The sequence below is a fragment of the Salmo salar genome, chromosome 12 (genome assembly GCF_965601325.2).
Source record: "Salmo salar chromosome 12, fSalSal1, whole genome shotgun sequence".
NCBI lineage: Eukaryota > Metazoa > Chordata > Actinopteri > Salmoniformes > Salmonidae > Salmo > Salmo salar.
Window position 1 is genome coordinate 9,888,652 of NC_138302.1, and position 23,153 is coordinate 9,911,804.

The 23,153-nt window shown below is 50.7% G+C and overlaps 1 protein-coding gene across 3 annotated transcripts; it reads right to left on the bottom strand.

The window, feature by feature from the left end:
* Positions 1 to 29: 29 nt before the first annotated feature.
* LOC106564115 (RNA exonuclease 5) lies at positions 30 to 23,152 on the bottom strand. Of its 3 annotated transcripts, none has more exons than XM_082958545.1 (18): positions 23,056 to 23,152; positions 22,268 to 22,604; positions 21,936 to 22,062; positions 21,590 to 21,707; positions 21,356 to 21,463; positions 21,171 to 21,259; positions 20,752 to 20,867; positions 20,526 to 20,664; positions 19,798 to 19,892; positions 18,965 to 19,568; positions 18,831 to 18,925; positions 15,856 to 15,964; positions 15,406 to 15,519; positions 12,995 to 13,132; positions 2,675 to 2,770; positions 1,711 to 2,338; positions 1,126 to 1,417; positions 30 to 653 (listed from the first exon to the last, which is right to left on the bottom strand). In XM_082958545.1, exons 2-18 carry the CDS (start codon positions 22,504 to 22,506, stop codon positions 563 to 565), a joined length of 3,198 nt encoding a protein of 1,065 aa, XP_082814671.1. In that variant the 5' UTR covers positions 22,507 to 22,604; positions 23,056 to 23,152; the 3' UTR covers positions 30 to 562. The 3 variants fall into 3 exon arrangements, with proteins under 3 accessions (XP_082814671.1, XP_082814672.1, XP_082814670.1); XM_082958546.1 differs by having other exon boundaries at positions 19,466 to 19,568; positions 23,056 to 23,151; XM_082958544.1 differs by having other exon boundaries at positions 18,831 to 19,568.
* Position 23,153: the final 1 nt, after the last annotated feature.

A 23,153-nucleotide genomic window follows, 5' to 3' on the forward strand; every position in this document is an offset into this window, starting at 1 on the left:
CTAGCTCTCTATTGAATGACAGAACCATGTTAACAACAATCACCTGTTTATTAGGTGGACATGATAAAGACAACACAAGGCATCATGTGATTCAGATCAGAAGCAGTAATACAGGTCAAACACACTGAGTTTATGTCCAAAATGGCACCCTAATAATCCCTGTAGAGGGTTTTGACAGGACCCATGGCGTGCCCATAGTGCACACTACATAGGGAATAGGGTGTCATTTCAGACATATCCTGTTTTACCTTCAATTCGTTGCCTGTGTACAAAACCCTGTCCAGCCTGAACTGAATGAAACATATCGAGCACTCGTAAGTAGACATCTTTTTATTTAAAAATAACAATATTCCTATAGCTCTCTATGTTAGACAAGTTGCAGCACTCCTGGGCTACAGCACACAAAGATGGTAAAACACGGTATCGCAGGCGAAGTGTTGCCAAAATCTGTGAACTTTCCCATTTGGAAGATTCATGAAATCAGGAGGGAATAAGCAAGAAATCCAGAATCCTCCAACCAGGATTTCTGGGAATCTTGGGAAGGTACTGGATTTTTGCAACCCTATGCAGGTAGCATCAGGCTGTGGGCATGGTCACTGAGTGCTGCTGACCCCTGTTTGACCTCCAGGAAACACAGACCATCGCCATGGGAACTGAAAACGCAAACCGACAGCGTATTAGAATCCACCCCTCTCTAATATAGGAAACAGCTCCCTGAGTTCGCTCTCTCTATAGAAAACAGCCCATCCTGTAAAAACCCCTTTCCTCACCAGGGGTTGTATTCACTAGGAACCCATTGGAAGCAAAGGGACAAAACGGGGAGGGACTACCATAACTAAACATCGTCCAAAAGGAGACACTAGTTTTTTTGGGTTTTGCTACGCTGTGCACTAATGGATACACCTCTGGTGTCCTAATATGACTTTGGCCCGATCTCAAATCAACCCCTAAGCACTTGTGGAGATCTGAGATGAGTTGACAGGTGTAAGAAATCTGGTAATAGCTCCACATTGAACTCCTGATAGGCTAGGTGATATCAACATATTGCTCATACCAATTAAATCCTTTCAGATCTCCACAAGTGCATAGGTGATGATTTGGGATTAGGCCAGTGTATTTTCTCACCTGTTGTGACCAGGCAGCAGTACGATGCTGAGGGTGTTGTCAGGTAGAGATCTGAACAGCTTCCCCACGCGCCGGTCCAACTTCCTCATCACACACGCCACTTCTTGTTCCTCTCTTCCAGTTTCCTGTGACGATTCGTCCGGCGTCTCTCTGTCAGACCCAGTCGTCGTCATCATAGTAACCCAGGAGCGCAGGTGGGGCGGAGTCAGGGCTCTGAGAGTGCTCACCTTCCTGTCCCAGAGTTCCACAGGTGAGCTGAGAACCGCGTCCACAGTGTCAGGACTATCATACTCTGGAAAAATATACACCGTGTACACATTTTAATATGATGATTAACAAAAAAATTGCATTTTAAAATCATACATTATATTTCGAACAACAAAAATTCAACAGCTAAAATTAAACCCAGGTCATTGATGATGGGCAGCAGGTAGCCTAGCGGTTAGAGTATTGGGCCAGTGACCTAAAAGGTTGCTGGTTCGAATCCCTGAGCCAACAAGGGTAAGTTGCTCCGGATAAGAGCGTCTGCTAAATTACTAAAATGTAAAAAAGAAAAGTGTTGGTACATGTGAAGCATTGACTCACTTATGAAAGCATGTCTCCTACGTTTCTGTTTTCCAGAGTGGTTTGCAGGTAGAATTACGCCCTGAACCGTTCCGTACTGTCCAAAGGCCTTGCAGAGGTCCTCTTCACAGAGTCCGGCAGTCTTGGCATGTAGCCTCGCTCCAACATTGGCTTCGGCTGCTATCTCTGCTAGCATAGTTTTCGCTTTGAGCAGAGTGCCATTGACTTCAGCTGAGAGCTCTGCTATCTTAGCAAATTTAGCTTTAGTATGTAGCCCAGGTCCATTCGCTTCAGCTAGCTTAGCTTTAGCATTTAGTAAAGTTCCATTGACTTTCTCTAAGAGCCCTGAATGGTTCGCTTTGGCGTGTAGCCTAGCTCTATTGACCTTAGCTGGGATTGCTGCTATGTTAGCATTTAGCCCAGTGCCATTGACTTTAGCTGCTGCGTTAGCATTTAGCCCAGTCTCATTGACTTCAGTTGCTGCGTTAGCATTTAGCCCAGTCCCATTGACTTTGGCTGCAAGCCGTGCTGTTTTAGCATTAGCCTTTAGCCCTGCGGCGTAGATGACGTTAGCACTTAGCAGGTCATCCTGCAGGCAACTCAGGAAGACGTCCAGATCCAGCATGGACTCCTTTACAGGTCTCTGGACCTGACAGGTAGGAGAGAGATGTAACGCACATTAGATTTACATTTAGAAAGAGCATGAGCAACAAGACCAAAGGGGTGAATTACTGGAAGCAAAGGTCAGAGGGAGAAATTACGAGTATATGAAAAAAGGACAGAGTGGGAGAAAGAGAGTGGGGAGACAAAGTGTGAAAGAGACAGACAGAGAGGCAGGGCAGAAAGCGATAGAGATTGAGAGAGACAGAAAGTGAAAAAAGAGGCAGAAAAACCAGACAGATACATAGAGAGGGGGTTAGGAGAGAGAAACAGACAGAGTAAGAGAGGTAGATAAACAGAAAACGAGAGCGGGACAGATCCAGACCTTGAGGATGTGTCGGGTGTGTAGCAGTGTTCCGTTGAGCATCTCTACAGCCAGCACAGCTCCCTCCAGCAGCTCAAACTCTACCTCTGCATGCACCTGCCGAGTCATCACAGGGTCAAAGGTCAAACTCACATTTATGAGGCACATATACTCATAGGAAAGTAGTCTTGATTACTGGTCACCAACTCTGGACCTCATCAAGACTTTGATTAGTGGAATCAGGTGTTCGTGCTGGTCCGATGAAGCGGATGCTAAGCTACTGTTTCACTAGCACAGACTGGAATATGTTCCAGGATTCATCCATAAACATTGGAGTTTAGCACATCAGTCTCTGGCTTCGTTAATAAGTGCATCGACGACGTCATCGCCACAGTGACCATAAGTACGTACCCCAACCAGAAGCCATGGATTCTAGGCAACATCTGCATTGAGCTGAAGGCTTATAAGAAATGCCGCTACGACATCTGACAAGCCATCAAACAGGCAAAGCATCAATACAGGACTAAGATCGAATCCTCTACGCCGGCTCTGATGCTCGAGGGAAGTGACAGGGCTTGCAAATTATCACAGATTACAAAGCCAAACCCAGCCACGAGCTGCCCAGCGACGCAAGCTTACCAGACAAGCTAAATTTGCTTCTATGCCCACTGAGGCAAGCAACACTGAACCATGCATGAGCGCACCAGCTGTTCCGGACAACTGTGTGATCACGCTCTCTGTAGCTGATGCGAGTAAGACCTTTTTAAATAGGTTAACATTCGCAGGGCCAGACGGAATACCAGGACGCATACTCAGAGCAAGCGCTGACCATCTGGCAAGTGTCTTTACTGACATTTTCAACCTAACCCTGTCTGTAATACCAACTTGTTTCAAGCCGATCACCATTGTCCCCGTGCCCAAAACCTCTCAGGCAACCTGCCTAAATGACTATCGCCCAGTATCACTCACATGTATAGCCATGAAATGCTTTGAAAGGCTGGTCATTGCTCACATCAACACCATCATCCCAGACACCCTGGACGCACTCCAATTCACATACCCAACAGATACACAGATGACTCAATCTCTATTGCACTCCACACTGCCCTCACCCATCTGGACAAAAGGATTACCTACCGGTACGTAAGAATGCTGTCCATTGAGAATGCTGTCCACTCAGCATTCAACACCATAGTCACCTCCAAACTCATCAACAAGCTCAGGACCCTGGGACTAAACACCTTCCTCTGCAACTGAATCTGAACTTCCTGATGGGCCGGCTCCAGGCGTTAAGGGTAGGCAACAACACATCCGCCATGCTGACCATCAACATGGGCCGCTCGGGTATGTGCTTAGTTCCATCATGTATTCATTGTTCACCCACGACTGTGTGGCCGCGCACGAGTCCAACACCATCATCAAATTTACCTGATGACACAACAGTAGTAGTAGGACTGATCACCGACGATGAACAAGCCTATAGGGAGGAGACCCGAGGCCTGGCCATGTGGTGCCAGGACAACAACCTCTCCCTCAACGTCAGAAAGGCAAAGGAGCTGATCGTGGACTACAGGAAACGGAGGGGTGAGCATGCCTCCATCCACATCAATGGGGCTGTAGTGGAGCGGGTCGAGAACTTCCAAGTTCCTCAGTATCCACATTACTAAGGAATGAACATGGTCCACCCACACAGTTGTGACGATGGCACAACAGCGCCTCTTCCCCCTCAGGAGGCGGAGAAGATTTGGCATGGGGCCCTCAGATCCTCAAAGTTCTACAGCTACACCATCTTGAGCATGTATTGACCCTCTGGGCAGAATAAACTTGGTTTGAGCTTTCATATTGTCCATTGAGTTTTAGCTCTGAAAATTAGAACCTAACAGCACACACTCTCACATACTCACACCCCAGCACACACTACATACACCCAGACACACACACTCACACCCCAGCACACACTACATACACCCAGACACACACACTCACACCCCAGCACACACTACATACACCCAGACACACACTCTCACACCCCAGCACACACTACATACACCCAGACACACACTCTCATACACACACCCACACCCCAGCACACTACATACGCCCAGACACACACCCCAGCACACACTACATACGCCCAGACACACACACTCATACACACACCCACAACCCAGCACACACTACATACACACACCCACACCCACACCCCAGCACACACTACATACACTCTCACACACACACTACATACGCCCAGACACACACTCTCACACACACACCCACACCCCAGCACACACTACATACGCCCAGACACACACACACTCACACCCCAGCACACACTACATACGCCCAGACACACACACCCACACCCCAGCACACACTACATACGCCCAGACACACACACCCACACCCCAGCACACACTACATACGCCCAGACACACACACCCACACCCCAGCACACACTACATACGCCCACACACACACTACATACGCTCTCACACACACACACACTACATAAGCCCAGACACCCACACCCCAGCACACACTACATACGCCCAGACACACACACACCCACACCACAGCACACACTACATACGCCCAGACACACACACCCACACCCCAGCACACACTACATACGCCCACACACACACACACCCACACCCCAGCACACACTACATACGCTCTCACACACACACTCTCACACACACACTACATAAGCCCAGACACCCACACCCCAGCACACACTACATACGCCCAGACACACACACACCCACACCACAGCACACACTACATACGCCCAGACACACACACACCCACACCCCAGCACACACTACATACGCCCAGACACACACACCCACACCCCAGCACACACTACATACGCCCAGACACACACACCCACCCCAGCACACACTACATACGCCCAGACACACACACCCACCCCCAGCACACACTACATACGCCCAGACACACACACCCACCCCCAGCACACACTACATACGCCCAGACACACACACCCACCCCCAGCACACACTACATACGCCCAGACACACACACACGCACACACTACATACGCCCAGACACACACACACACCCACACCCCAGCACACACTACAGACACACCCACCCACACCCCAGCACACACTACAGACACACCCACCCACACCCCAGCACACACTACAGACACACCCACCCACACCCCAGCACACACTACAGACACACCCACCCACACCCCAGCACACACTACAGACACACACCCACCCACACCCCAGCACACACTACAGACACACACCCACCCCACCCGCACACACCGCACCCCAGCACACACTACAGACCCACACCCCAGCACACACTACAGCCCCACCCACCCACCCCAGCACACACTACAGACACACACACCCACCCACACCTCAGCACACACTAGACACACACACCCACCCACACCTCAGCACACACTAGACACACACACCCACCCACACCCCAGCACACACTACAGACACAGACCCACCCACACCCCAGCACACACTACAGACACACACACCCACACTACAGACACACACACCCACCCACACCCCAGCACACACTACAGACACACACCCACCCACACCCCAGCACACACTACAGACACACACCCACCCACCCACACCCCAGCACACACACCCACCCACACCCCAGCACACACTACAGACGCACACCCACCCACCCACACCCCAGCACACACTACAGACGCACACCCACCCACCCACACCCCAGCACACACTACAGACGCACACACACCCACCCACACCCCAGCACACACACACACCCACCCACACCCCAGCACACACACACACCCACCCACACCCCAGCACACACTACAGACGCACACACACCCACCCACACCCCAGCACACACTACAGACGCGCGCACACACACCCACCCACACCCCAGCACACACTACAAACGCACACACACCCACACACACCCCAGCACACACTACAGACGCCCAGACACACACCCACACCCCAGCACACACTACATACGCCCAGACAACCACCCACACCCCAGCACACACTACATACGCCCAGACACACACCCACACCCCAGCACACACTACATACACACACCCACACCCCAGCACACACTACATACGCCCAGACACACACGCACACGCTACATACGCCCAGACACACACGCACACACTACACACGCCCAGACACACACCCACACCCCAGCACACACTACACACGCCCAGACACACACCCCAGCACACACTACACACGCCCAGACACACACCCCAGCACACACTACACACGCCCAGACACACACCCCAGCACACACTACACACGCCCAGACACACACCCCAGCACACACTACACACGCCCAGACACACACCCACACCCCAGCACACACTACACACGCCCAGACACACACCCACACCCCAGCACACACTACACACGCCCAGACACACACCCACACCCCAGCACACACTACACACGCCCAGACACACACACGCCCACACCCCAGCACACACTACACACGCCCAGACACACACACACGCCCACACCCCAGCACACACTACACACGCCCAGACACACACACACGCTCACACCCCAGCACACACTACACACGCCCAGACACACACACACGCCCACACCCCAGCACACACTACACACGCCCAGACACACACACACGCCCACACCCCAGCACACACTACACACGCCCAGACACACACACACGCTCACACCCCAGCACACACTACACACGCCCAGACACACACACACGCCCACACCACTACACACGCCCAGACACACGCCCACACCCCAGCACACACTACACACGCCCAGACACACGCCCACACCCCAGCACACACTACACACGCCCAGACACACGCCCACACCCCAGCACACACTACACGCCCAGACACACGCCCACACCCCAGCACACACTACACACGCCCAGACACACGCCCACACACTACACACGCCCAGACACACGCCCACACCCCAGCACACACTACACACGCCCAGACACACGCCCACACCCCAGCACACACTACACACGCCCAGACACACGCCCACACCCCAGCACACACTACACACGCCCAGACACACGCCCACACCCCAGCACACACTACACGCCCAGACACACGCCCACACCCCAGCACACACTACACACGCCCAGACACACGCCCACACCCAGCACACACTACATACGCCCAGACACACACACACACACACCCCAGCACACACTACATACGCCCAGACACACACACACACACACCCCAGCACACACTACATACGCCCAGACACACACACACACCCCAGCACACACTACACACGCCCAGACACACGCCCACACCCCAGCACACACTACACACGCCCAGACACACGCCCACACCCCAGCACACACTACACACGCCCAGACACACGCCCACACCCCAGCACACACTACACACGCCCAGACACACACACACCCACACCCCAGCACACACTACACACGCCCAGACACACACACACCCACACCCCAGCACACACTACACACGCCCAGACACACACACACCCACACCCCAGCACACACTACACACGCCCAGACACACACACACCCACACACCAGCACACACTACACACGCCCAGACACACACACACACACGCCCACACCCCAGCACACACTACACACGCCCAGACACACACACACACGCCCACACCCCAGCACACACTACACACGCCCAGACACACACACACCCACACCCCAGCACACACTACACACGCCCAGACACACACACACCCACACCCCAGCACACACTACACACGCCCAGACACACACACACCCACACACCAGCACACACTACACACGCCCAGACACACACACACCCACGCCCACACACCAGCACACACTACACACGCCCAGACACACACACACGCCCAGACACACACACACACACGCCCACACCCCAGCACACACTACACACGCCCAGACACACACACACACGCCCACACCCCAGCACACACTACACACGCCCAGACACACACACACACGCCCACACCCCAGCACACACTACACACGCCCAGACACACACACACGCCCACACCCCAGCACACACTACACACGCCCAGACACACACACACGCCCACACCCAGCACACACTACACACGCCCAGACACACGCCCACACCCAGCACACACTACACACGCCCAGACACACGCCCACACCCCAGCACACACTACACACGCCCAGACACACGCCCACACCCCAGCACACACTACACGCCCAGACACACGCCCACACCCCAGCACACACTACACGCCCAGACACACGCCCACACCCCAGCACACACTACACACGCCCAGACACACGCCCCCCAGCACACTACACACGCCCAGACACACGCCTACACACGCCCAGACACACGCCCACACCCCAGCACACACGACACACGCCCAGACACACGCCCACACCCCAGCACACACGACACACGCCCAGACACACGCACACACACACACACACACACACACACACACACCCCAGCACACACTACATACGCCCAGACACACACACACACCCCAGCACACACTACATACGCCCAGACACACACACACACCCCAGCACACACTACATACGCCCAGACACACACACACACCCCAGCACACACTACATACGCCCAGACACACACACACACCCCAGCACACACTACATACGCCCAGACACACACACACACCCCAGCACACACTACATACGCCCAGACACACACACACACCCCAGCACACACTACATACGCCCAGACACACACACACACCCCAGCACACACTACATACGCCCAGACACACACACACACCCCAGCACACACTACATACGCCCAGACACACACACACACCCCAGCACACACTACATACGCCCAGACACACACACACACCCCAGCACACACTACATACGCCCAGACACACACACACACCCCAGCACACACTACATACGCCCAGACACACACACACACCCCAGCACACACTACATACGCCCAGACACACACACACCCCAGCACACACTACATACGCCCAGACACACACGCACACCCCAGCACACGCTACATACGCCCAGACACACACACACACCCCAGCACACGCTACATACGCCCAGACACACACACACACACACCCCAGCACACGCTACATACGCCCAGACACACACACACACCCCAGCACACGCTACATACGCCCAGACACACACACACACCCCAGCACACGCTACATACGCCCAGACACACACACACCCCAGCACACGCTACATACGCCCAGACACACACACACACCCCAGCACACACTACATACGCCCAGACACACGCACACACTACATACGCCCAGACACACACACACACCCCAGCACACACTACATACGCCCAGACACACACACACACCCCAGCACACACTACATACGCCCAGACACACACACACACCCCAGCACACACTACATACGCCCAGACACACACACACACCCCAGCACACACTACATACGCCCAGACACACACACACACCCCAGCACACGCTACATACGCCCAGACACACACACACACCCCAGCACACGCTACATACGCCCAGACACACACACACACACCCCAGCACACGCTACATACGCCCAGACACACACACACACACCCCAGCACACGCTACATACGCCCAGACACACACACACACACCCCAGCACACGCTACATACGCCCAGACACACACACACACACCCCAGCACACGCTACATACGCCCAGACACACACACACACACCCCAGCACACACTACATACGCCCAGACACACACACACACCCACACCCCAGCACACACTACATACGCCCAGACACACACACACACCCCAGCACACACTACATACGCCCAGACACACACACACACCCACACCCCAGCACACACTACATACGCCCAGACACACACACACACCCCAGCACACACTACATACGCCCAGACACACACACACACCACACCCACACCCCAGCACACACTACATACGCCCAGACACACACACACACACACACACACACCCCCCAGCACACACTACATACGCCCAGACACACACACACACGCACACACTACATACGCCCAGACACACACACACACCCCAGCACACACTACATACGCCCAGACACACACACACACCCCAGCACACACACACACCCCAGCACACACACACACCCCAGCACACACTACATACGCCCAGACACACACACACACACCCCAGCACACACTACATACGCCCAGACACACACACACACACCCCAGCACACACTACATACGCCCAGACACACACACACACCCCAGCACACACTACATACGCCCAGACACACACACACACCCCAGCACACACTACATACGCCCAGACACACACACACACCCATACCCCAGCACACACTACATACGCCCAGACACACACACACACACACACCCCAGCACACACTACATACGCCCAGACACACACACACACCCACACCCCAGCACACACTACATACGCCCAGACACACACCCACACCCCAGCTTTTACTACATACGCCCAGACACACACCCACACCCCAGCACACACTACATACGCCCAGACACACACACACACACCCACGCCCAGACACACACGCACACACACCCACACCCCAGCACACACTACATACGCCCAGACACACACACACCCACACTACATACGCCCAGACACACACACACCCCAGCACACACTACATACGCCCAGACACACACACACACACCCCAGCACACACTACATACGCCCAGACACACACACACACACACACACCCACACCCCAGCACACACTACATACGCCCAGACACACACACACCCACACCCCAGCACACACTACATACGCCCAGACACACACACACACACCCACACCCCAGCACACACTACATACGCCCAGACACACACACACACCCACACCCCAGCACACACTACATACGCCCACACACACCCCAGCACACACTATACACCCACCCACACCCCAGCACACACTACATACGCCCAGACACACACTCACACACCCCAGCACACACCCCAGCACACACTACATACGCCCAGACACACACAACATGCATGCTGATGCCACGCACACTTTTCATACTCACCACATATGCTGCTGCTACTGTCTTATCTGTCCTGTTGCCTAGTTACCTTACCACTACTATATGTACATATCTACCTCCATTACCTCATACCCCTGCACATCCACTCGCTACTCGTACTCCCTATATATAGCCATGTTATGTTTAAGCAATAAGGCCCGAGGGGGTGTGGTGTATATGGCCAATATACCACGGCTAAGGGCTGTTCTTAGATACAGTCCTTAGCCGTGGTATATTGGCCATATACACCACACCCCCGAGGTGCCTTATTGTTATTATAAAACTGGTTGCCAATGTAATTAGAAGGGTAAAACTAAATGTTTTGTCATACGGTTTGATATACCACGGTTTACAGCCAATCAGCATTCAGGGCTCGGACCACCCAGTTTTATAATATTCGTTATTCACTGAGTATTTATTCCTTCTGTCACTTTCTATATATGTTTACTTTATTAATTTGACCATTTAAAAAAAAAAAAAAACAAGCACACATAAAACTTAAGCCATACATGAATAAAATCATGGAGGGTAGCACAAAGTCTGGGACTTATTTCCATTGTGGTCCTCTTGAGACAAGATGGCTAGACAAGATCCAACAGTATGGCAGAGAAATAATACAACAGAAACAGAGAAGAACATTATCTCATCATTCCAGTTACATCATAGGGGTTGTTCATATGGGCACAGAAGACATCATATTTTTACTTTATTTTTAAAGCTGCCCAGAGAGGACGTTGTTTTTATGGGCAGAGGCAACTCATTCCATTCTGAGGCTCCAGTATACAAGAAAGTACCTTTCCCAGCATTACTCCTGAACCTGTATAAGCACACATCAGCAACACCTGATCTGGTGCTGTGATTGTGTGCATCCCTAACACGAGGAAAGTAATCACTTAGATATCTGGGTGCAGGACCATAAATACTCCAGTAAACCAAACCTAGTCTAATCTAGGATCATATAACATGTTTATTGTTAACTCTGCGCTGTTGGAAAAGAACCTATAAGTCAGCATTTCACTATTAGTCTACACCTGTTGTTTACAAAGCATGTGACAAATAACATGTGATTTGGATGGATCAAAAGCCTGTACCCATTGGAGATCCCTGGGCCAGTACTCATAAAGCCTCTCTGAGAAGGAGTGCTGATCTAGGATCAGCTTTGCCTTTTAGGTTGTAATGAATGGACAAGGGGGACCTGATCCTGGATCAGCACTACTGTGAGACGCTTTATGGCTTCTTATATTTGGTCACGTACCCGCTGAGTAGCATTCAGCAGCCTGACAGCCTGTACGTTTCCACAGCTCCTGAACAGCCTCCTCACATCCCTCTCTGTGTAGTCGCTAGGCAACGGCCCTGCAAACACCACACACATCTCTCTTAGACGCTGAGACATCTGGAACACACGACATGACACGCACGACACACACATACAAAGTTCATTTAGACAGATATGAAATCAACATGTAGACAGTTAGCGCCCCCTATTGGAATATAAAGTCATTACAGCTGACAGGACTAGTTCAGTATACAGTAGCCCCCCCTATTGGAATATAAAGTCATATGATAGCCAGAGAGGTAGACAGATTCATACCATGTGGTAGTGATACACATGGTAGACAGAGAGGTAGACAGATTCATACCGTGTGGTAGTGATTAGAGGTCGACCGATTATGATTTTTCAACGCCGATACCGATTATTGGAGGACCAAAAACGGCCGATACCGATTATTGGAGGACCAAAAACGGCCGATACCGATTATTGGAGGACCAAAAACGGCCGATACCGATTATTGGAGGACCAAAAACGGCCGATACCGATTATTGGAGGACCAAAAACGGCCGATACCGATTATTGGAGGACCAAAAACGGCCGATACCGATTATTGGAGGACCAAAAACAGCCGATACCGATTATTGGAGGACCAAAAACAGCCGATACCGATTATTGGAGGACCAAAAACAGCCGATACCGATTAATCGGCCGTTTGTTTTTTTTTTGTAATAATGACAATTACAACAATACTGAATGAAATGAACACTTATTTTAACTGAATATAATACATCAAAATCTATTTAGTTTCATAAATAATGAAACATATTCAATTTGGTTTAAATGCCAAAGCAAAGTGTTGGAGAAGAAAGTAAAAGTGCATTATGTGCCATGTAAAAAAAGCTAACGTTTAAATTCCTTGCTCAGAACATGAGAACATATATAAGCTGGTGGTTCCTTTGAACATGAGTCTTCAATATTCCCAGGTAAGAAGTTTTAGGTTGTAGTTATTATAGGACTATTTCTCTCTATACCATTTGTATTTCATATACCTTTGACTATTGGATGTTCTAATAGGTACTTTAGTATTGCCAGCATAATCTCGGGAGTTGATAGGTTTGAAGTCATAAACAGCCCAATGCTTGAAGCATTGCGAAGAGCTGCTGGCAAACGCAGTAATGTGCTGTTTGAATGAATGCTTACGAGCCTGCTGCTGCCTACCACCACTCAGTCAGACTGCTCTATCAAATCATAGACTTAATTATAATATAGTAACACACAAATACGAGCCTTAGGTCATTAATATGGTCAAATCCGGAAACTATCATCTCGAAAACAAAACGTTTTTCCTGTCGGTGAAATACGGAACCGTTCCGTATTTTATCTAACGGGTGGCATCCATAAGTCTAAATATTGCTGTTACATTGTACAACCTTCAATGTTATCTCATAATTATGTAAAATTCTGGCAAATTAGTTCGCAACGAGCCAGGCGGCCCAAATTGTTGCATATACCCTGACTCTGCGTGCAATGAACGCAAGAAGTGACAATTTCCCTAGTTTAATATTGCCTGCTAACATTAATTTCTTTTAACTAAATATGCAGCTTTCAAAAAATACACTTCTGTGTACTGATATTAAGAAAGGCTTTGATGTTTATGGCTAGGTACATTCGTGCAACGATTGTGCTTTTTTCGCAAATGCGCTTTTGTTAAATCATCCCCCGTTTGGCGAAGTTGGCCGTCTTTGTTAGGAAGAAATAGTCTTCACACAGTTCGCAACGAGCCAGGCGGCCCAAACTGCTGTATATACCCTGACTCTGTTGCAGAGGTGACACACTTTCCCTAGTTAAAAGAAATGAATGTTACCAGGCAATATTAAAAAAAATATGCAGGTTTAAAAATATATAGTTGTGTATTGATTTTAAGAAAGGCGTTGATGTTTATGGTTAGCTACACATTGGTGCAACGACAGTGCTTTTTTTCGCGAATGCGCTTGTTAAATCACCCATTTGGCGAAGTAGGCTGTGATTCAATGAGAAATTAACAGGCACCGCATCGATTATATGCAACGCAGGACAAGCTAGATAAACTAGTAATATCATCAACCATGTGTGGTTAACTAGTGATTATGTTAAGATTGATTGTTTTTTATAAGATAAGTTTAATGCTTGCTAGCACCTTACCTTGGCTCCTTGCTGCACTCGCATAACAGGTAGTCAGCCTGCCAAGCAGTCTCCTCGTGGAGTGCAATGTAATCGGCCATAATCGGAGTCCCAAAATGCAGATTACCGATTGTTATGAAAACTTGAAATCGGCCATAATTAATCGGCCATTCCGATTAATCGGTCGACCTCTAGTAGTGATATGATAGCCAGAGAGGTAGACAGATTCATACCGTGTGGTAGTGCTGGTCAGTAGAGATCATAGACATCAGATGGTCAGAGAAGGAAGACAACTGGACAACGCTGAACGAGTGAGACTCTAGTCCTCTTTTAAAGGAAGACAGGACCTGGAGGAGAGAATGAGGGATAGTTAGGGTGGAGGGTTTAGGAGGTAGGGTGGGAGGTTCGGAGGGTTTAGGAGGTAGGAGAGGGTAGGTTTGGAGGGTTAGGAGGTAGGGTGGAGGGTTGGAGGTAGGGTGGAGGGTTGGAGGTAGGGTGGAAGGTAGAAGGGTTAGGAGGTAGGGTGGAGTTTAGGAGGGAGTGTTAGGAGGGTTAGGAGGTAGGGTGGAGGGTACTTTTCATACTGGTCCCCAGTGGGAATTGAACCCACAACCCTGGCATTGCATGAGCCATGCTCTACCAACTGAGCCCCATGGAACCCCCTGACCCATCACACGTCTCACCTCTCTGTCTGAGCTGTGCCACTGCTGATTGGATAGATCCAGGGTGATGTCAGCACGCTTCCCTATAACCACGGCTGATTGGCCAGAACTCTTCAGGGCCTGGGCAAACCTGAGAGAGACAGCTATAGTAGTGTTGTTACTACAAGAGGAAAAGGAGAGCCACACTCTAGGAGCTCAGATGCAATCATTTATTAACCATTTCCACAGACAAGCTGTCTTCATCACCCTTTTCCAGGTGTTCTACTCTGCTAGCCAGCACCTCTCCTAAACAGGTGTTCTACTCCCCTAGCCAGCACCTCTCCTAAACAGGTGTTCTACTCTGCTAGCCAGCACCTCTCCTAAACAGGTGTTCTACTCTGCTAGCCAGCACCTCTCCTAAACAGGTGTTCTACTCCCCTAGCCAGCACCTCTCCTAAACAGGTGTTCTACTCTGCTAGCCAGCACCTCTCCTAAACAGGTGTTCTACTCTGCTAGCCAGCACCTCTCCTAAACAGGTGTTCTACTCTGCTAGCCAGCACCTCTCCTAAACAGGTGTTCTACTCTGCTAGCCAGCACCTCACCTAAACAGGTGTTCTACTCTGCTAGCCAGCACCTCTCCTAAACAGGTGTTCTACTCTGCTAGCCAGCACCTCTCCTAAACAGGTGTTCTACTCCGCTAGCCAGCACCTCTCCTAAACAGGTGTTCTACTCTGCTAGCCAGCACCTCTCCTAAACAGGTGTTCTACTCTGCTAGCCAGCACCTCTCCTAAACAGGTGTTCTACTCTGCTAGCCAGCACCTCTCCTAAACAGGTGTTCTACTCCCCTAGCCAGCGCCTCTCCTAAACAGGTGTTCTACTCCCCTAGCCAGCGCCTCTCCTAAACAGGTGTTCTACTCCCCTAGCCAGCGCCTCTCCTAAACAGGTGTTCTACTCCCCTAGCCAGCACCTCTCCTAAACAGGTGTTCTACTCCCCTAGCCAGCACCTATCCTAAACAGGTGTTCTACTCTGCTAGCCAGCACCTCTCCTAAACAGGTGTTCTACTCCCCTAGCCAGCACCTCTCCTAAACAGGTGTTCTACTCTGCTAGCCAGCACCTCTCCTAAACAGGTGTTCTACTCTGCTAGCCAGCACCTCTCCTAAACAGGTGTTCTACTCTGCTAGCCAGCACCTCACCTAAACAGGTTTTCTACTCTGCTAGCCAGCACCTCTCCTAAACAGGTGTTCTACTCCGCTAGCCAGCACCTCTCCTAAACAGGTGTTCTACTCCCCTAGCCAGCGCCTCTCCTAAACAGGTGTTCTACTCCGCTAGCCAGCACCTCTCCTAAACAGGTGTTCTACTCTGCTAGCCAGCACCTCTCCTAAACAGGTGTTCTACTCTGCTAGCCAGCACCTCTCCTAAACAGGTGTTCTACTCTGCTAGCCAGCACCTCTCCTAAACAGGTGTTCTACTCCCCTAGCCAGCACCTCTCCTAAACAGGTGTTCTACTCTGCTAGCCAGCACCTCTCCTAAACAGGTGTTCTACTCCCCTAGCCAGCACCTATCCTAAACAGGTGTTCTACTCCCCTAGCCAGCACCTCTCCTAAACAGGTGTTCTACTCTGCTAGCCAGCACCTCTCCTAAACAGGTGTTCTACTCCCCTAGCCAGCACCTCTCCTAAACAGGTGTTCTACTCCGCTAGCCAGCACCTCTCCTAAACAGGTGTTCTACTCCCCTAGCCAGCACCTCTCCTAAACAGGTGTTCTACTCTGCTAGCCAGCACCTCTCCTAAACAGGTGTTCTACTCTGCTAGCCAGCACCTCTCCTAAACAGGTGTTCTACTCTGCTAGCCAGCACCTCTCCTAAACAGGTGTTCTACTCTGCTAGCCAGCACCTCTCCTAAACAGGTGTTCTACTCCCCTAGCCAGCACCTCTCCTAAACAGGTGTTCTACTCTGCTAGCCAGCACCTCTCCTAAACAGGTGTTCTACTCTGCTAGCCAGCACCTCTCCTAAACAGGTGTTCTACTCTGCTAGCCAGCACCTCTCCTAAACAGGTGTTCTACTCTGCTAGCCAGCACCTCTCCTAAACAGGTGTTCTACTCTGCTAGCCAGCACCTCTCCTAAACAGGTGTTCTACTCCCCTAGCCAGCACCTCTCCTAAACAGGTGTTCTACTCCCCTAGCCAGCACCTCTCCTAAACAGGTGTTCTACTCCCCTAGCCAGCACCTCTCCTAAACAGGTGTTCTACTCCCCTAGCCAGCACCTCTCCTAAACAGGTGTTCTACTCCGCTAGCCAGCACCTCTCCTAAACAGGTGTTCTACTCCGCTAGCCAGCACCTCTCCTAAACAGGTGTTCTACTCCCCTAGCCAGCACCTCTCCTAAACAGGTGTTCTACTCTGCTAGCCAGCACCTCTCCTAAACAGGTGTTCTACTCTGCTAGCCAGCACCTCTCCTAAACAGGTGTTCTACTCTGCTAGCCAGCACCTCTCCTAAACAGGTGTTCTACTCTGCTAGCCAGCACCTCTCCTAAACAGGTGTTCTACTCTGCTAGCCAGCACCTCTCCTAAACAGGTGTTCTACTCTGCTAGCCAGCACCTCTCCTAAACAGGTGTTCTACTCTGCTAGCCAGCACCTCTCCTAAACAGGTGTTCTACTCTGCTAGCCAGCACCTCTCCTAAACAGGTGTTCTACTCCGCTAGCCAGCGCCTCTCCTAAACAGGTGTTCTACTCCCCTAGCCAGCGCCTCTCCTAAACAGGTGTTCTACTCCGCTAGCCAGCACCTCTCCTAAACAGGTGTTCTACTCCGCTAGCCAGCACCTCTCCTAAACAGGTGTTCTACTCCCCTATCCAGCACCTCTCCTAAACAGGTGTTCTACTCTGCTAGCCAGTGCCTCTCCTAAACAGGTGTTCTACTCTGCTAGCCAGTGCCTCTCCTAAACAGGTGTGTTTCTTTCGCCTCCAGGCTAATACAAGAGGAACCACATATGGAAAAGAGGGGAAGGGTTTGTTGGTCGTACCTGTTGTTGTTGTGTGTAGATGTTTCTCTGTTGACAGGAGGCTGGTACATGGTAGGACTCCCACCCCACAGCTCTTCACAATACAGCTCCACTACCTGATACAGAACACATAGCCTGGGAGTCTGTGTCTGTACCTGTCGTGGTCCAGTGTGTGTGTGGTGTACCTGTCGTGGTCCAGTGTGTGTGTGTCGTGTACCTGTCGTGGTCCAGTGTGTGTGTGTGTGTGGTGTACCTGTCGTGGTCCAGTGGTGTGTGTGTGTGTGGTGTACCTGTCGTGGTCCAGTGTGTGTGTGTGTGGTGTACCTGTCGTGGTCCAGTGTGTGTGTGTGTGGTGTACCTGTCGTGGTCCAGTGTGTGTGTGTGTGGTGTACCTGTCGTGGTCCAGTGTGTGTGTGTGTGGTGTACCTGTCGTGGTCCAGTGTGTGTGTGTGTGGTGTACCTGTCGTGGTCCAGTGTGTGTGTGTCGTGTACCTGTCGTGGTCCAGTGTGTGTGTGTCGTGTACCTGTCGTGGTCCAGTGTGTGTGTGTCGTGTACCTGTCGTGGTCCAGTGTGTGTGTGTCGTGTACCTGTCGTGGTCCAGTGTGTGTGTGTCGTGTACCTGTCGTGGTCCAGTGTGTGTGTGTGTGTCGTGTACCTGTCGTGGTCCAGTGTGTATGAAGTACTGGGCCAGTTCCAGGGCAGCCTGGGCGTCCTCTGTGGGGTCATGACCCTTCCTCTCCTCCGTCTGGATCTGCTTCCTGTGGGTCACAAACATAAGAGTTGGATGAAGTTGCCCCTAGACACTGATCTTGGGTCAATTTAGCATTTCCCCCACTAATGGTTAAGGTTAGGGGAGGGGGAAGCTGATCCTAGATTTGTACCTAGGGGAAAATTCACCCCAGAGAAGAAACACAAACATGCTGCAGTTCCTACCTATTATGGAGCGCAGCGGTCAGTTGTGTGTGTGTGTTGTGAAAATGAACTCACTTGAGCACAGTCTCAGCCAGCACCTTGAGTTTAAACCTCTGTCCAAACTCTCTCCTGTACAGCAGGGAGGTATCAATCACATGGGGGTGGATCAGCTGGGAGGAGACAACACAACAAGTCAGGGCTTAGAGGTCAGGGGTCTTCTGAGACGAGACAACAGGTCACAGATCAGGGGTTTGAGGTCAGGGGTCAGCTGAGACGAGACAACAGGTCACAGATCAGGGGTTTGAGGTTCGGGGTCAGCTGAGGCGAGACAACAGGTCACAGATCAGGGGTTTGAGGTCAGGGGTCAGCTGAGACGAGACAAGTCACAGATCAGGGGTTTGAGGTCAGCTGAGACGAGACAACAGGTCACAGTTCAGGGGTTTTGAGGTCAGGGGTCAGCTGAGACGAGACCAGGTCGAATTCATTAGCGCTCACAGTAGCAAAATGCTTTTCAATGGAAAACACAAAACAAGGGTTTTTTATTTGACAAATTCAGGTAGGTCCCTCCCCGTTTTGGCCCGTTTAGTTCCTAGTGAATATGACCTATGTGTGTATTCCAGATAGAAATGAATAGATCTGACATGATTCCTATTCCACCTGACAGTCATATCTGTTCTACAACATACATTTCTATCTGAATGTTCTGTAATGTTATATTCTCCTGAACAGGCCTCGGGCATTGCTGCTAGCTGCCATTGCAACCACTATCGTCATGACTACATTGGTAAACCACGGCGACTCACGTTCAGGGCCATGAGGTCGTTGTCAAGGGAGTGGCCAACCAGGACCGCGTCCCGGGGCAACACTTTCTTGAGCTTTGATTGGACTTCTCTTAGGGTGGTGGTGATTGGCTGCAGCATTGCACGGGTGATACCAGAGAACCTATCAGGGGAGAGGAGAGGTTACGTACAGATATTGAAAAGCAAACACGCACATACACACGTAAACACACGCACACACTCAGCTTACTGTGTAAGGTAGTTGAGGATGCGGTTGGGAGGTTTGACCAGCTCGTCCAGAACACAGCTCCCTCTGCTGTCTACTAGAGAAATACGCGTCAGCTCGTTGCCCCATTCTGTCAGACACTACACACACACACATACACAACACACAGACACACACAACACACACGTTAGACACCGAGCAATAACTACAGAACAGAAGGTTTCATCTACTGTTAATAAAATCTATGAATGACATGAATATGGGATGTCACAAATGGCACCCTACTCCCTATATAGTACACTACTTTTAACCAGAGCCCTATTCAGTACACTACTTTTAACCAGAGCCCTATGGCACCCTATTCCCTATATAGTACACTACTTTTAACCAGAGCTCTATGGGGCCAGAACATGGTGCCATTTGGGATGCAGTCATGTCCTCACCATCTCACAGTCCAGCCCATAGAGAGGACTACTGTCAGTCACACAGTCATCACTGTCTATACACACAAAGCCCTCACTGCCAGGCATACCTGGAAAACACAGCACAGAGAGACATCAGAGAGAGAGAGGGACCTGTGTGTGTGAGTGTCCAGTGTGTGTGTGAGTGTCCAGTGTGTGTGTCTCACCGCGGACAGGGAAGTGTTTCTTGATCATATCCTCCTGGGTGAGGAGGTATCCAGTCAGCCCTCTGGTCTCCAGACCAAACTTCCTGATCACTGGGTGCCACCGCAGACCTACACACACACAGGTACAAAACACACTCCGGAAATCAATATCCTAACAATTAGACCAAGAGGAAATCCCCCCTTGCACTGAGGGTGGCTGATTTTGAAGTTGCAGACAGGGCTACCCATACATACCTCCCTCTGGCTGAGCACTCTTCTGCTCTCCTAGCGCATCAGCAGGACTATTGTTGACAACTTCACTGCTGAATATTCCAGAAATCACGTTGCCAGGCGATGGAGTATAACTGCGTCTCTGAGGTCAGAGGGTAAAAAAAAAACTGTCACGGTGGAATCTTATGCAATATGACTAACACAGTCTGTGTCCCAGATGTCACCCTGTTCCCTATAGAGTGCACTAATTTACGACCCCTACGCTTCTGGTCAAAAGTAGTGCACTGTGTAGGGAATAGGGTGACATAGGGTCAGGTCAAAAGTAGTGCGCTATAAAAGGGAATAGGGTGCCATTTGGTCCTTGACTTACAGAGGTGTACTTGGTGCGGAGGTGTTTGAAGTGCAGGTAGTGTCTGTAGAAGTGGGCCTGGCTCAGTCCTTCTAGAAGGATCACGCTCACCCCTGATACCTTCCTCTGGTGGTGGAGGCGACACCAACTGAAACAGGTACAAGACAATAACATGTTATCACTTATCAATCCACATACATATCATGTTATTGTTGCAGCAGAATGTTTGGTTCAGTTCCTGTCGTGATGTGACGTCCATCTCTATGGAGTAGTGTTGTTGCCTCGAGAGTCTAGACTCTGAACTAAGATAAGATATGAGGTGTTTTGTTGTTGTAGCTAGCTAGCTAACATACCTGGGTTGTTTCAGCCCACCGGTATTCCCCAGAGCAGCAAACTGAAGCAGTTCCGTCAGATCTTTCAACGTGACCGGTTCCTGGAGACGGTCAAACGGCAGAGAGAGCCGTGGGGGTCGGGAACCGGAACGGTGCTCAGACTCTGGAACTCCGTTAAGTTCTGTCTCTTTCACTTGTTTACTACTCTCTGGTGTTGGGGAAGGTTCCCCATTTCTCTCGAGACAGACTTGTGGATCCATGCTGGATGAAGGAAAGTTGTAGCTCCGAGATCAAGTTCCCATGAACGTCAGCAGCTGTGTTGGTTGGCTAGTTGTTGTGACTCAAACTGGACATGGATCTGAGTGACGAAAGTCAATTATATCATCCTAGGTTTAACTCTGTTTCTCGAAAATATTAAGTTATTTAAGAATAGGACAGTTAGTTGAGCTGGCTAATTTATTAATCCTGCTTTTATGGAACAAACCCTGTATCACCCAATGGAGTTTTCAGAAGATACATCTAACTAGCGATCATATCCTAGCAACAGTCCCAACGGTGACAAAATTCCACTACATTTTCTTTCATAATTGATTTAATAAGTCCTCCTTATGTCGTTGACTTGTCTGTTTTTTTACTGGTGATCGAACTCAACACTACTGCATCTCGACTCGGTCGACGAGAAGTGATCATGACTTCTTTATTTACAAAACCACAACAATCATACATAGGCAAACAATAAGTAAATACTTATTTATGTCCATAGTCTACTAACAAGTTACAGTGTGACTAGTGCAAATAAAGATCAATACCTCGTAGTGGGCCAATCTGTTTTGTAAAGTGTTCCGGCTTCGCCTCACAAGTTTCAAGGTTTCCATGCTGCTGATCGATCATCGCTTCCTGCTCGATT